Source organism: Sinocyclocheilus grahami, unplaced genomic scaffold (assembly GCF_001515645.1).
Source record: "Sinocyclocheilus grahami isolate Dianchi unplaced genomic scaffold, SAMN03320097.WGS_v1.1 scaffold152.1, whole genome shotgun sequence".
In the NCBI taxonomy this organism is placed as follows: Eukaryota; Metazoa; Chordata; class Actinopteri; order Cypriniformes; family Cyprinidae; genus Sinocyclocheilus; species Sinocyclocheilus grahami.
In genome coordinates this window covers 1,604,083-1,621,081 of record NW_015505331.1, presented here as the reverse complement: position 1 = coordinate 1,621,081, position 16,999 = coordinate 1,604,083, and the positions used below count along the sequence as shown (strand labels likewise).

The following is a 16,999-nucleotide window of genomic DNA, read 5'->3' as shown; positions in this document are numbered from 1 at the left end:
TTGGTGACCCCCCCCCCCCCCCCCCAGGATTTTTAATAAATAATAAATGGAAAATAGAAACTCAAAATGATAGACTAGAATAAAAAATAAAAAATTTTGTAACATTATAAATGTCTTTCCTTCTCACTTTGGATTAATTCAATGTGTCCCCAACAAATAATAGTATTAATTTCTTTTAAAAATTTAAAAATTATATTACATGACATTGCATTACATTATATTGTATATTTGTGGAGTTTGAGATAATATAACTGAACTTTCTCTCTTTTATGTCCTCAGTATTGGCCTGCTGATGAGACGTGTGTTTATGATGCGGACTGTCAGCATGGTCTTCCAGAGCTCACTTCTGCAAACAATGAGATCATCAAATCACAATGGCAAAAATGTATTTGGTGCTTATGTGACAATTGGAGAAAGTTGTTTATTATAAAGTTATTTTTATATTTTAACATAATTTTTTTAATATATATATTTATTTTTTTATAGATAATATTTATGTATAAGCAAATATTATGCAAATATAATTATCTATATATCTGATATTAGCTGATATCGTGTTTGGTCTCGTTCTGTATCGCGTATCTTGTCAGTGTCTGCGCTTGCTTGGCTATTTGTTGTGGAAAAATAAGGAAAGTGTGTCCAGCTGAAATAATTTAGTATTTTGTTAGACGGGTATAAAAAAGTAAAGAAATACTCTTTGAGAGAAGCAGTCTTTATCATTGGAAGTTAAAAGCAGCTCATAAGTGTATTTACTCGTCTCATTAGTGTTTAGTGCAATTGTCGCTGCTAGGAAACGCTTGTTTTGTTTACTGTGTGGAGACGTGCTGATATCGCGTTTTGTCTCGTTCTGTATCGCGTATCTTGTCAGTGTCTGCGCTTGCTTGGCTATTTGTTGTGGAAAAATAAGGAAAGTGTGTCCAGCTGAAATAATTTAGTATTTTGTTAGACGGGTATAAAAAAGCTTAGTTTACTGCGGCAGCCGTCGCGTGACGGCCTCCTCGTGTGAAGACCGAGGAGTGTAAAGACCATCGACTCTACCGTGCGACTCCACCGGGCAGGGACAACGGCAAAGGATAAGTATCGCTTTTTATTTCTCCTCTTTCCTACTTCTCGTTTCACTTCTGTTTCAGTTTTTATAACCATTTCTTACTATGTGTAAGTAAGTTGTTGTTTTTTAGCATGTATGTTTGACAGTGTTATTTTTTAGGATTACTGAGAAACTACTGTCGTTTGATTTGTATTATTTGTATTTGTTATTTATTTAAATTTTAGTTCAATTATGTCTAAATTGATTATGTCTGTATAGGTCTTTTATTAAGTTTTAGTTTTATTTCATTTTAGTTATTTTAATACTTCAACAAACTAAATGGAAATTAAATAATATATATATTGAATCTTTTGCATGTTCACTGAAAGACCTAGGTGAGTTAAATGGGCGAGGAGCTTACGTTTGTGCTCCTCTAGCACCGTTCGGGACTGAGCGATGATGAGCCAGTCGTCGAGGTTCAGCATGCACATTCCGCATAGTCTCAGGGGAGAAAGCACTGCGTTCATGCACATCATGAAAGTGCATGGTGCCAGAGCCAGGCCGAATGGCAGGACTTTGAATTGATAAGGAATGTCCTCGAAAGTAAATCTCAGAAAGTGCCTTAGATGAGGGGCTATCTGGATATGAAAGTAGGCATCTTTCAGGTCTACCGCTATAAAAGTCTACCACTATTCCCCCATCTTTTTTCGGGACTAAGAAGTAGCGGCTGTACAGCCCACACTCTCGCTGCTCGTTGGGCACTCTCTCTGGTTAGAAAAGACAGAATTTCTGCATGCAACTGCGGGGCACTCTACTCCAGCACCTCTGACATGATCACACTGCTGAAGTGGGATGGTCTGCGAGCTAAGTCCCCATAACGTAGCATCTTTGATGACCCTTGACGTAATGGCGACTTGGGATCGCATCGCAAGCTGGTGATTGGGGCAGAGGGGTGGCTTGAGTTTGAGGCTTGTCACTGTGCTGACAAAGACCTCAATCTCGTGCAGAATGGAGCATTGGCACGCTTACCGAAAAGACTCCAGGTCTGGCCCCTCCTCAACCAGGGACTTCAGGAGCCTCATCTGGAAAACCTGCAGGATCGCCATTGTGTGAAGGGCAGATGCTGCATGTCCAGCAGCAATGTATGCCTTCTCAGCAATGTGGGCTGTGGTTCTACATGGCTTAGAAGGCAGAGATACGGACTTCCATCCATGGGACGGACTTGCCGAAAAAGGGAGCTGGTCTTTGCGGGGCGCCTGACTGGCAGCCTGCCTTGAGATACGACCTGTCCATCCATTTCCTGGTTGGCTGCCATTGGCTATTTTGGTGCAATAATGGGATTCAATGAGGCTTCAGGAAAGTTTGGAGAAAGGGATTTCCCCTAGCGATTACACAATGTTGAGAGACCAACCTGAAAGGGAACAGAAGTAAAAACAACAGTCCAAAATATAGAAAATGGCACCACCACATCGCAACCATAAAAGCAATTAAACCAATATTACTTAAATAACTTAAATAAAACAAACAAACAAACAAAATGGTGAGATAAGAGAAAAGCTTGTTTTGTTTACTGTGTGGAGACATGCTGATATCGTGTTTGGTCTCGTTCTGTATCGCGTATCTTGTCAGTGTCTGCGCTTGCTTGGCCATTTGTTGTGAAAAAATAAGGAAAGTGTGTTCAAGCGCCAGCAGAAAATGGTGTAAAGAAATACTCTTTGAGAGAAGCAGTCTTTATCAGTGGAAGTTAAAAGCAGCTCATAAGTGTATTTACTCGTCTCATTAGTGTTTAGTGCAATTGTCGCTGCTAGGAAACGCTTGTTTTGTTTACTGTGTGGAGACGTGCTGATATCGCGTTTTGTCTCGTTCTGTATCGCGTATCTTGTCAGTGTCTGCGCTTGCTTGGCTATTTGTTGTGGAAAAATAAGGAAAGTGTGTCCAGCTGAAATAATTTAGTATTTTGTTAGACGGGTATAAAAAAGCTTAGTTTACTGCGGCAGCCGTCGCGTGACGGCCTCCTCGTGTGAAGACCGAGGAGTGTAAAGACCATCGACTCTACCGTGCGACTCCACCGGGCAGGGACAACGGCAAAGGATAAGTATCGCTTTTTATTTCTCCTCTTTCCTACTTCTCGTTTCACTTCTGTTTCAGTTTTTATAACCATTTCTTACTATGTGTAAGTAAGTTGTTGTTTTTTAGCATGTATGTTTGACAGTGTTATTTTTTAGGATTACTGAGAAACTACTGTCGTTTGATTTGTATTATTTGTATTTGTTATTTATTTAAATTTTAGTTCAATTATGTCTAAATTGATTATGTCTGTATAGGTCTTTTATTAAGTTTTAGTTTTATTTCATTTTAGTTATTTTAATACTTCAACAAACTAAATGGAAATTAAATAATATATATATTGAATTTATAAATGTGTATGTATGTGCTTTAGTTTGTTTATATGAAGAGATTTCTTTTATTTGTGTTACTTATTTATTTGATTTGGGGCTTGTTTTAAAATTTCAATGTAGTTTTGTTATTTACATTTACATTATATTTAAATTTTGTTATTTAGCAGACGCTTTTTTCCAAAGCGACTTACAAATGAGGACAATAGAAGCAATCAAAACCAACAAAAGAGCAATAATTTACTATTTACTATATATTATTATAGTGTTATATTTCAATTTCACAAAGAAATGTGCAGCATTTTGTCCAAGCAATAATAAAAGGACACATTTAATTTATAATTTGTCTTAAATCTCATTTTGTTATAAAATAAATAAATAAATCGTGATTCGAATCGTGAGTTGAGTGAATCGTTACTTCCCTAACATGTAGTTTTTTTTGTTTGTTATGTTAGAATCATTATTATACTCCTATACCTTTTGTTCTTTAATATTTTGAATTGTTTTTAGCTTTATTTTTTGTTTTTCAGTTAAATATTACATTTAGAAATTTTGTTGCATGCATTTGCAATTTGTATTTAATTTCTTTATTTTTAAAATGTTTATAAGTAGTATTTATAAAGTTTTAGCTTTTAGTTTTGGATCTGTTTTTAGTTGTTTTAAAACTACAAATGATTGCTTCTGTTGTCCTCATTTGTAAGTCGCTTTGGATAAAAGCATCTGCTAAATGACTAAATAAATAAATAAATAATTGCTGAACCCAACAATTGTTTTTTCTTTCACTAGAAAGGGGGGGAAATGGTCAGATTAGTCACAAATTGAGTCTGTTCATAGACTTGGTTTCATTTCATCGGCTGCTCAAGGCTGTTTATTTGTTGCCTTAGGTGTCTGTTTTAATATAAAAACCAAGTACCAGAGGCTGATATCATACATTCAGTACATTCAGTACTGATCCAGCCTCAGATCAGTGTGTTCTCTTTTCTGAAAAATTTTCTTGAAATTTTATTCCATGAATCTTCTGTAAGACTCCTGTAGATCTGTTCTGATGACTGTCTTTATAGTCCTAGTGCTTGGATTCAGCAGAATTCAAGACACATTTTATGCATGAGCTCTATAGAAGTGATCATACAGAAGTTATGTCAAACACACTCTCTTCACGGTTCAACTTGCATAAGTGGATTTGCGTTTCTGTTTCTGTCTGCTGAGGCCAATGCTATTTTACCTTGAGTATTCTCACGGCTCACTTTGATAAATGAATAAACCCATATTCAAACCCTCTGCCTGTTTCTTTTTTTTTCCTGTCTCTTTCTCTCACAGGTGCTTTGAATGTTTATTTAATGAAAATGAGAAAAGGAAATGGGGAAACTCTTGCGTTTTAACTGTTTTACTCAGTATTTTTTGCCACTGTATTACTTCTTCCCCAGGATGTCGTGGCTTTTTAGTCGAGTTGTTTTTGTCAGCGAGCTTCTGTTTGACAACTCCCTCATCTCTCTGTCTTTCTTATTCTCTCTCTCCCCGTCTCTCTTTCTGCTGCTCTCCCAAACAAAATGGAACAAAAAAATAATGATGAAGTTCTGCAGAAAATATTTTTCAATATTGTATGAGGCTGGATGCCTCAGAAGAGCTGATTTTCCTTCCTGTGGTTCCTGGATAAGTAATGGAGAAGTCTTGTTAGGCAGAACTAAACATTTCCAGTGAATAATTCAGATGGAGCTGGATGTGAAAGCTTCGTGATTTTTTTTTGTTTTGTTTTTTGGCAAATGAGCTTCTGGTAATAATTGATTTGAAGCATTAATGATAGACTGTCTGTCTCATGCTCTAGGTGGGCGTAACTGTGAATTAAATAATCAACGTCAAAAAGACTGATTTCTAAGCGTCAATTGGGGCATCATATAGAGTCAGATTTTAGTGTATGTTAAGTTAAACTGCTAGTAGTTTGACATGGTTCTGTCTGCATAAATAATAGTCTGGGAGAGCACAGTGTAATAACTAGCATGTAAAGTCCTGTTCCTTCTAACACGGGTATGACAGTGATGAGTAGAAGTAAGCCCAAGAACACATTATAAGACAAAAGTTTGTCACTCTGCAATCTTTTTTGACTCCTTTTTTGCTTTACTTTTTACCATTTTTATTTACATTTTTCTTAGTTTTTTGGGGATCCTGCTTCCCACAGTGTTGTTCTTTTCTGGTACCTTTGCTGTCTTTCACAATTTTGTTGGCTGTTGCTCATTTCTGCTGTCTTGCCAGTCAGTACAGCATGCAAACCTGACGACCAGTCATACAGATTTCAAAACTGTTTGAAATTTGTCATACTGTTTGTTACAGCATGTCTCCCAGTGAGATACTTCATATGCATTTCAATAATTGTCTGCTTTGGGTTGGCTACCAAATTGGACAAAAGAAAGATACATTTGTCTGTGAGAGAATTATTGGTACCCCCAGCCCAGTCATTTACACCTCCAGATTTCAGAAATGGGTAGGAAAAATAATTTTGGACACTCTGTGACCATTCAGCTGGTCACTTCAGAGCACTGAGCACCAGAAAATCCAGCCACAAGAGCAGCTACTTACTACAGGCCATCGCTCTCATGAACAGCTGACACTGACAGATCTTCAGTGCAATATTTAAGACGTTGCATTTTTACTGGCAGTATGTAAATTCAAAGCCACAAATTCAAACTTGAGGACTGTCTGCAATAGGAACACGCTGTGAGTTGCTCATGATCTGAGGCTTTTTGACGCAGACCTAAAGCATGGGCAGTATGTAGGGAAGTATGTTATATTAATGTGGATTGTGTCTTCTTTCTCCCTCAGGTATTGCAGTGCTGAGTCTGAGTTTGCAGCATTTCATAGCTGGTCTCATCACCACTCTGACTTTCACCACAATGATGAACTGCACACAGAGAGCCGAGGAGAGCATACAGGTATCACATGCCACCCTCTTCAACTGACCGTAGCTCTTCATGCTCCCTGACAGATCAGAACAGACTGCTTAACGGCATCACACGTGTTCACCTAAGGTCAACAGCGTGACAAATCTATTGTGTTTTCTCTTCAGTTTTAGCAGTCAGGTTCTGAAGACAACAAAACATGCATCTCACAGTTTTTGATAGTTGTTGACAGGTAGAGTCTCACAACAGGCCGTGAACTGCAGAAAGCCTGAGAGTGTTTCCTGTCTGCCACATAAGTGAGCATATCACAACAGTCAAAAGCTAATTTATCTGTCAGTCAATAGCTCCATCAGAGATCTGAGCAGTTTTCACACTCTTTAGCTCTGCACGTCAACCCATTTCAGCTCATCAATCACCTACAAAGCATATGCATCAGAAAGTCTATTCTCATTCATAGATTTGACATTTGATTCTTTTTTTTATTATTATAGTTGGTCAAGATTATATCTTTGGTTGTAGCAGGAACCCAGTGGTTAGTTCACTAGCTCTGACACATTGAACTGTGGTGCTCATGTGGGCAATACCTACAAGTTTAAGACGATTTGTGTTATTTCTTGTGTCTGTTCCCTAGTTTTCAAAAATTTCTTCTCAGCAAAAAGTCTCAATAGTAACAGCTTGCACTGTTTCAGTAACGTGTTTGTACACTACCGTTGAAAGTTTGGGGTCAGTAAGATTTTTAAATAATGCTCTTGTGCTCACCAAGCCTGCATTTATTTGATCTGAAGTACAGTAAAACATTATATTATGAATATTATGAATTTTCAGCAGCCATTACTTCAGTCTTCAGTGTCCCCAAAACTTTGAATGTGTAGTATGGCTGTAAATGAATGAAGCTCTTTTTATTATAGGAATATTCATTGCAAGAGCTATTATCAAGTATTTATATTGGCCTTCAGTTTATGAGATGCCATGGTCTTGTGTGTGTGTGTGTGTGTGTTTGAACGTATGTATACAGTCAGGCAAGTAGTGCAGATTTTTCTTTCTTGTCCTGGCAACGTTTTTCTGACAGTGTCAGAAAATTATGAATTTATAATTTTTTTTTGTTTGTTTCAGAAATATATACTAATTTTCAATTTTGTTATTTAAAATTGCTGAGAATTTTACAGATATTTATACAGCTGTGGTGATTATGAAATCCATGCTGCAAATCTATAAACAAAGATTTTTGTTTATTTTTGTCTTGTGTTTTGTATGTGCATGGGAATAAAGCAGCAGATGCATTTCGCATGAGTGATTCTTGTACAGTATATAGTTTGCAAAACACATCTAATGCAAGGTGCATTAGGTGTGTTTTGCAAACTATATTCTGTCATTTTACTTTGTCAATGAACTAACAAGGTGCTTCTGTGTCACCATTACAGTGTAAAGACAGCTTATCTGTCTATCAATAAGGAGTGCATCCATACCAAATCTATTCTTCACAGCAATCAGCTTCCTATTTTGTCCCGCTAATCTTGTGTTTCCTAATTTCTCTCCTTGTTAGTTCATTTGTTCTTTCTCTCTATTTGTTTATTTATGTGTCCCCTAGATGATAAACTGTAGTTCTCACTGTTCACAGATAGCTCTCCCCTCCCATGTTCTCTCGTTTCATCCCCTCGTTCATCTTTGACATGATTGTATTGTCCTGTTTAAATGGGCCTGCGCTGCTTGCATGTGATCTTTCACTGCTCTCTCAGCTATTTGTCATTCAATCAGCTCAGTAGTGCTGAATTAATGGCACTAACTCATTAAACAATAAGAGTAGTGTATGTTTTCCCTTGGTCCCCAAGCAATGAATAATTCAGATTCACGTTCAGAGTGAAATAACCAGAAGGAGGATTGTAAACTATAGGTTCATTTGAAATGTTCCTATGACATACATACCGTAGCGAGAGCAGCTTGTGTGTGTTTGTTTTAAGGTGGTTTTAGCCGACCGAAAACTGATACTGTGAATGTTTGTGGAAAGGCCCTGGAGGGAGAAACTGAACACCTTAAACAAGTTTGTAGGAATAAAGGTACTTCACTTAACTTTAGTGGTGGGGCCATGTGAAGGAATGGTCTTGGCTTTGCTTTCCCAACCTGTGTGCTAAGTTGAAGGAGAAGAGTATGGAGACTGTCTCTGATGTCTAGACAGGAGAGAGGGATTCAGGATGCTCTTTGATCCTCCTGTTGGAATTGTTTTGATGTGAGGCAAAGTTAAAAATTGATAAATAAGAATGAAGTTAAAATGTCATCAGTTACATCATTGAAAAGTAACGCATGTGAAAAAGGTTAAAAGCAAACATTTCAGTTGTGCTCATACTCTGGTCACCTATGGCATTTTTTTTCCTGATCCCATCTTCCCCTCTTCTCCCTATTATTTCCTGTACTATCTCTGACTGTCATGTCCAATTAAGGCAAAAGGGCCATTTAAATTAGGAAAGCACAATGTATATTGGTTATCAGATGATATTAGAGAAGTTTTTAACTTGTTGCAAAATTGTATGTTTATATATATTTAAATATGTGTATTTTATTGTGCTTGCTCATTTCCCCTCTTCTTTCATTTAGTTAATTTTTATCATCATCCAACGCTGACTTAAAGTTGATCTATTTCTGTTTCTAAATAATTATATTTTAATTTTAATTTAATTTCAGTTAGTTGCTAAGGCATCATTTCTAATTTTTGTTTTTCATCTAATATTTAGATTTTATTTTATGTATGCTTCATTTCAGATAAAAAAATTTTTTTTATAGTTTTAATAACAAAACTTAACATTATTATGGTGTGATGTCTAAATTCACTTGTATTGTTTAGCATCAGTGATTTTAGTATTTGAATATTTTCTTTTTAAATTACTACCTTAAAATACTATAGAATTGTAATATGAGCTCTTTATCAGCCATAAGATGAAAAAATTAAATCAAATTTGGGTTACTGGCCAGATTTCTAAAATCGGTGCATCCTAATGTAAAGATCACTTGCATAATTAAGTGCAGGACCTTTGGATGATTTGAAAACATGTCATAATGTAGATTTCTGTGAATGAATGGCATGTTTCACGGGTAACACCTGAATCTAGCCTTACAGCAAAACACATTTCCCTTTCTTCCTTTATAATTTACTGTCCCTTTTTCATTGTTCTCGAGAAAATCCCACAAATCGTCAAAAGTTAATGCTAAACCTCTTTCTGTATTTCCCTCTCTCTCTCTCTCTCTCTCTCTCTCTCTCTCTCTCTCTCTCTCTCTCTCTCTCTCTCTCTCTCTCTCTCTCTCTCTCTGTCTCTCTCTGTCTCTCTCTCTCTCTCTGTCTCTGTCTCTGTCTCTGTTCAGGCCACCCACTACAGTTTTCTGGCCACTCTGGAGGTCCTGGGCAAATTGAGTTTTAGTGCCCTGGCTGGTGGTATGGTGGACACTGTGGGCTTTCCCATAGCCTTCATCCTTTTCCTCTTCCTCACCTCCAGCAGTGCCCTGCACGTGTGGAGGGCCACAGAGACTGGCATCCTGAAGGAGCAGCTCAAAGAGCAGCCACAGTGACCAGAGTTGTTTGCCTATGAGAGAGAGAGTGTATGGCTAGGTGAAGGATATGGAAATTGAATCTTATACTTTGCATAAAATATTGGTGACCAAATAGCCAGTGAAATTAATATGTTATTTTTATTTGTATTTATTTATGACTCAACCAGCATTGACGTTACAAGAGCCACACAAGCACTCTCATTGAAAGCCAGCACCTCTCTGAAAAACACTGCAACTTCTTAACAGCTACATTGCACCTCTACAGTTAACTAGCTTTAAAGGTACTTGCTTTTCAACAAGTCATCCTGAATGGCAAGCAGACTGAACTATGGCAACACTGTGAATATGTCATCTAGTCTGCTTGAAGGACAGCAGTCAATCATTTAAAAAAGAATCAATAACAAAATATGGATAATCTATAATGCTTGATATAATGGACAATGACAACTGTATTATTCAATATGATTTTACTGGTTATAAAAGATGAATAGCTTGTTTAAGGGTCTAGTCTAGTTTGGTTTAGTTACACACACCCTAGTCATTTACACATTTCCTTATATACAGCATGTATTCACCTTAGAAATGCCTTTAGTTTTTAATCTGATGCCTTCTGACACCTTAGATACATTTGCAGCAAATTCCATCAGCTTATTGACCAATCAGTAACATGCTACATTTTAAGGACTTGATTTTTGGAATCATGTAAATTTGGGAATAGTGTGAACACTGAATTATGGTACTATGCTTAGTGGAGTGCATTTTTGTATTCTCAATGCAATACTTGTATTAAAGGGGTCATATAATTGGGAAATGAATTTTCATATAGAGTTAAATATAAGTTAAGTGTATTACGAAAAAGCATTGTACCTTTTGACAATATTGTACATCCAACCCAGACTCCAATTTGGTGTTCAGCAACCAAAAAATATTAACTTAACTCCAAATGAATTAATGAAAAGAGTGAAATTTGTTAAAAACCTTGTGCTGTTCCTGGTTGTGGAGCAACTGAAAATCCTCATCCTTCCTAGAATTATTAGGAAATGTTAGAAAACTTCTCATTACACATGTCAACATGGTGTTTACATTTGCACGTCTTCATCAGAAATAGTCATAAAAAGAGTAGAAAGTGGTCATGACAAACTGATTTGATGCAGAAAACTTGACTAACATTGTAGGTGGACCTCAGGGAAAAAAATATTTTAAAAAGTATGATATGACCCCTTTAATGTCTGTTAAATACTGTACATTGTAACAGTTAAACTCATCAAGCTCATTTTTTTTGAGCCAGTACATGTATTTGTCTGAAATGTTTATGTTTTTGTATAATGCGTTGTCTGCATTTCCTATGCAATAACACAAATTTATTCATGGTTATTACATACAACTTTGCTAATAATTTGAAAAATGTTGTTTAAATAAAAACTTAAAAACTTTTATTATATATTTTTTATAATTTACTGCAGAGCCAAAACGTGGAGATATTGTTGAGACTATGTAAGCATATGTGTGGGATTTGCCATAACTAATGTGTTTAAGATGCCATGAAACAATAATTATTTATACAAATGTCAGTTTTGGATTGGAATAATAAATAAAAATATCATCCAATGAAACTGCAACTAGCCTATATAGTGCAGTCACAGTATATGTTTTCCATTCCTGTTGAAAGCTGAAAAAAATATACTTAATGCACTGTATTATAGTGTCATTTTGCTCTTGGTTTTATTTTTTTATTATTTTTTTTTGGGATTTGTTTTCTTAGAGAAATAGAACCAGACAGTCCCAATTAAATACTACATTTTAAAAAATGGTTAAAACTCATGACACTTTATGTGATAAATGGAAAAGTTGTGGCCAATTGATGTTTTTTTTTTTTTTCATTAAATTAAATCCTCTGATAAGCAAAGCTCTTACCAAACGAGAACCATTTTTGGAATTTTAGCTTGGACTACATGAGACTCAAAAATAAAAGCTATTACTGAACCCAGAGTGCGTCTGTGCTTTTATGAACTTATCAGACAAGAATTAAAAGTCTGTGTTATAAAGAGATCCTGTGCCATACCACTTACGCTTAGTCTTAAGAAAATCCAATATTGTCTTGTGTACATTTGTGTTTTACACACAGCTCTCTAGATGTAAAGAACAGTAAAACACTATCAACTCTGAAGTATTTCCCCATGTGGAGCCTGGAGACTTTTCCCCATAAGATGACGTAATAACTGTAGAATCGCATGCTATTGATGAGACTGAACCCTATCACTAGCTTTTACATGACACTGTATACTCTCCCTCACCGTGACAGAGAGATGATTCTTCCCGATCTGTCTGAGGGATTAGGAGTCCTTACGTAATTCATGAATAGACCTGCATTTCACCCTTTCACTGTGACATTATTTCCTGGGTGGTTTAGCCAGAGAGAAAACACAGGGAAGAAAGGAAGGGAATGTCTTCTTCACACTTCACTTTCACAAAACCACAAGAGACCAAGAACTGGTCAAACAGAGAGTGTGTATGTGTACATGCGCAGTTATAATCGAGCTACAGCGGTTTTTGCAGAGTCGTCAAAAGTATATTCAGAAGTATAGATTAAAGTATACATTTTCATAGAATGTAGTTTCTTCAGTTCTTAGCCAGATACAGGCTGTTGTTTGCTTTGAAGTACATTGCGATGGAGGATCTGGGCCCACAAATTTTACCTATATAGATATATATATATATATATATATATATATATATATATATATATATATATATATATATATATATATATATATATATATGTATATATGTATATATACTGTATATATATATAAATGTTTTTTATATATATATATATATGTATATATATATATATATATATGTATATATATGTATATACTGTATATATATATAAATGTTTTTTAAAGTAATGTACATTTAGAGCACTATACTTTGTGTTATATTACTATGGCATTAAATTACAGAAAACTAGTTAATGCTGCTGTGTGAGTGTTTCTAATACAATAGCTGAGGGAGTGACAGCAAATTTGACATCTTTGTCTCCTTTGACCAATGTAATCTCTTGATATTTTTCCCTCTTTTGTAAAGTCACCTTTTTTAAACTATTGGAGCAATTGGGAATGCAAAAAAAAAAAAAAACAAACAAACAAAAAAAAACATTTGTTGTAGTTTCCATTCTCCATTCACCACTAATGAAGTTTGCCCAACTATGACCACTTCCGCTTCTGAGGACCCTATAAATGTGAAAAGGGTCCATTCTGTGTCATGTCCTCTGTTTGATCACCCTGTCCTTCGGTTTTTGGGCTGTGTATCTGTCTACATGTTGTGAACACATGGTGTTTTGTTTTGATCGTTCACCATGTACTCTTCTGTGGCGTTCCTCCCTCCCTCTCGTTACCACCCTACTGCTCGTTATTGGTTGATTTCGCTCACCTGAATTCAATGTTCGGTTAATCTCCTGCTCTATTTATTTTCCCTCTTGTGTGTCGTCCAGTGCTAGATCGCTGTTCGCCAGTTCGCCAACACTCAGCCATCTGGTCTGGTCCTGTCTAGTCTGGTCTGTCCGCGCCATTGTCGGCTTCCTGTCAGGTTGTGGTTACTTCCATTCGTTTTGGTTTTTGTTTCTCTCTATTTTTTCTCCTGCCCCGTTTCCTAGACCGGGCGTCTGCATCCCCGCAGAAGTTTTTCGCCCCGCTTGGACGCCGGCTCTCTCGCCTCTTCCTCCCCTCTCCACTCTCGAATCCCCCATGCGGCCGCGCCGTTGAGCGCCCTCTGCCGGGCGTTTTTGCAAGAGTTTTTGTTGCTCAGTTTTTCTGTTGGACTATTTTTTCCTAACGCCCTGGCTTTTTTGTTATTTATTTCAAGGAACTGCCCTCTTGGTTTGGACTTATTATAAATAAACTGTTTTTCGCTGAAGCCTGCATCTGTGTCCGTGTGGTGTGCGTGACATTCTGAGACTATACTTGTGAAAATATATGTAAAAACGTCTGTCAAATCCATCTGTACCTGATTATGGTATTGTGGTCAGAATCCGTTATTTCACTAATTACTGCCTAGTTTTTTCAGTTGTTATCTGCATACAGGGTGTTATTTGCTGTTTACTCCTCAGACCACAGTCAAATAGCAAGTTAACCTACAATTAGCTTTGAGCAAGAAATGCGGCCAGGATTCCTATCTACAGATGGCTGAAAGTGACCATCAGTTGTTTTTAAGGTAGCAAAGCTGTAGTAAATTGACTTGTCTTACCTAACAGCAACAAACAATAGGTATGGCATGATGGTAACAGACCTCAAGTTGTTTCTTGCACTTTTCCCAGGCATTAAGTTTCCATTTTCTGGGAGTAGAAAGAAGCATTAGAGCCTCAGGTCTTTGGGAAATAAGCTGAGAAGAGAAGAAAGGGCACAGTGTAGAGTGAGAAGTAAAGGGACAGTTTGTCTCGTGGTGTCGATTGGACTGGGTCCGAGAAATTGGGAGGAGTTGTCCAGCTGAGTGAGTGAGTCCAGAGACTGTACAGCCACCAAAGCCCATTCTGCTGCTTTCTGTTTCAGCCTGTCTTTGCATGTCTCATCCAAACCTTGCACAATATTTTTAACTTGAAACATGACCGTTCTGGATCCTTACATACATTTTGTGACCAGTTTTATTTTAGTTTCATCGAGATACTATTACAGTTTTTATTAATATTTTCAATTAGTTTTTATTTTTATATTTTCCATGATTATTTTAATTTAGTTCAAATGTAAGTAATTTAGTTGTTTTTGTCATTTTTATTAGTTTTTGAATATGTATGTGTAGTTTTATTATTATTATTATTCCAGTTTTACTTATTTTAAAATGAGAAATCTTTCTTTGGCAACTAGCTGATTGATTGATTGATTGATTGATTGATTGGTTTTTGTCCATACTATGAATGTCAGTGGGGTCCAGTGTTATTTGAACCCCAGTGACTTTTAAAATACTTTGTGTTCCACAGAAGAAATTGTACAGTTTTGGAACGCCATGAGGGTGAGCAAATAATGACAGAATTTTAGTTTTGGGTGAATGGTTTCATCGTTATCATTCCCATAACAGCTGAGCTTCTTCTAAGTTAACTCCAACTAACCAAACAGTCACAAATTTACCAACCCTCTCCCCCGATGATGTGCTTAGCCCCTATATTAAAAACCAGCCAACTAGCAACCTCATTGTGCATGTGATAAAGTTTCCTTTGTGAGACAAGGGCTGATATTGCAACATGTTTTAATATCGACTAACAAAAGTGTTTTGTGGAGCCCCCGAAGGGAAGAGGTGTTGGCTTTTTCAGTGCAGCTTTTTATGGGCAGGCCGGCAGAATGCGCTGGTGGCTCTTTGTCTGCCAGGGAAACCCTAGCCGGGAGGTGCGGGCTGAGCACAGCGCGGCGGCATCGGATAACCACGCATTTCCTCTCCTGCTATTTACCAGCCTTTTGTTTGTTTGCCGAATGCGAAATATATACATGTCGCCAGATCAGATCTGCTTTCCACATGTTGCCCCTCTCTTTGTTTTATTTTTTATTCATCCTCCTCCTCCTCTTCTCCTCCTCTTTCTCCTCTGCCTTTGCAAACTCTTCATGCGCTGTCAAAAGTCTGTGCACATGTTCTGGAATATTTCTGACTGAATTTGATAACCCTCTCAGAACTGTTCAGATATCATTTACATAATGCAATCTATTATTTAGGAGGTAGAACGCTTGCATTTGTGTGCCAACATTGTAGAAAAGGTGTTGTTATTGGTTTGTGATGAAGAGAGATGGGTAAGCTTGAGATGACCTAAAGGTCATGTTGTTGGTGTTCGGTACATGAGACAGTCAGTATGTTGAACAATAGCAGTTCTGAGATCAGCTGTACTGAATTTCCAAAATGTTTCTTCACTATAACAGAATGATACAGTACAGCGGGGTCCAAAAGCCTGAGAATGAAGTGAAAAAACTGCACTAGGTTCCAAACGGTTTTCTATAGCACGGTCATTTTACAAGAAAAAGCTTCAGTGACTTAAACAGATTGGTTTTGTACACTGGTTACAATCATTTCACTGTTTCAGATGGTTGTTTTCTTGAAATGGTTTGTCATTTGTATATATCCAATATTTCAATTTATCCTTCAAATGCGATTTAAAAATGTATGTACTTAAAGAGATGAAATAATCAATTCAGACTCATCTTATTTTCAAAGGGGAGGTTTTTTTTGTTCCTTCTTTAACCATGTGCCCACAAAAAAATCATATTCAGCTATTTTTACCAACCTGTCTTTAATCTGCTTAAATATTCATAGGAAAGACATGGAAAATGCATGCATAAAGGCTCAGTCTGACAACCAGGGTTGTGCTCCATTCAAAACTAATCTGAGAATTCCTTTTTTTCATTTCAATTCATGAATTTCAATTGAGATAACAAAAAAATTAAACTGAATTTAAAAAAAGAGAAAAGTATAAAACCATAATTTTAACTAGAAAAGCGCAAAGTTGGTCCAGGCAAACAATGAATCTTGACTCAAAGGTTTATAAGCCAGATAGCTGGATGGATAGACTGATGAATAGACGGATGGACAGATGGCCAGATAGACAGAGATGGATGGATGGATAGATGGAAGATTGATAGATGGATCGATAGATGTATCGACGGATAGATAGATGGATGAATAGAGAGACAGAATGAGGAATAGATGGTTCTGATTGATTGCAAGAGAAAAGATCCCAACAAAGTCGATTATGATGAATATTGCTGTAACAAGCATTTTAGAGAGCGTGTAACTGATTATTGTTGGCCTGATGATGGTGCTTGGTGTGGACAAGGAATGCTGGTTGATTCTGACGTGTTTATCACCCTTGTGCTGGTAACGTGTAAGGGCTGCGGAAGCGGGTCTGATCTGATGTGTAGGATAATGGGAATGTGTCTGCGTCTGCGTTTGTGTGATGGGTTGAGTTGTGACAAGCTGCCAGCTCATATGGCGTTGAAGCAGAGTCACCACCGCCTCACCCCTGGCTTCACTCCACTGCTCTCCCCTCCACCTCGTTTGGGCCATTACGGCGGTGGCAGCAGAAGCCCGGAGACCTCTCTCATTCCCATCTCATCCCCCTCTCTTTCCCCCTCACTGCTCCCACTGTTCATCCCCTTCCTCTCTCCCTCCACCAT

At 37.1% G+C, this 16,999-nt stretch overlaps 1 protein-coding gene across 1 annotated transcript in view; it reads left to right on the top strand.

Moving 5' to 3' along the window:
* The window catches only part of LOC107592373 (major facilitator superfamily domain-containing protein 3-like), a 38,458-nt gene extending 27,392 nt beyond the window's left edge, over positions 1–11,066 (top strand). Inside the window, exons 4-6 of the mRNA XM_016281873.1 lie at positions 280–416; positions 6,238–6,347; positions 9,666–11,066. Of these exons, the coding sequence (XP_016137359.1) occupies positions 280–416; positions 6,238–6,347; positions 9,666–9,869 (451 nt within the window). The 3' untranslated portion in view covers positions 9,870–11,066. The remainder of the gene's footprint in view (positions 1–279; positions 417–6,237; positions 6,348–9,665) is intronic.
* The last annotated feature ends 5,933 nt before the right edge of the window (positions 11,067–16,999 follow it).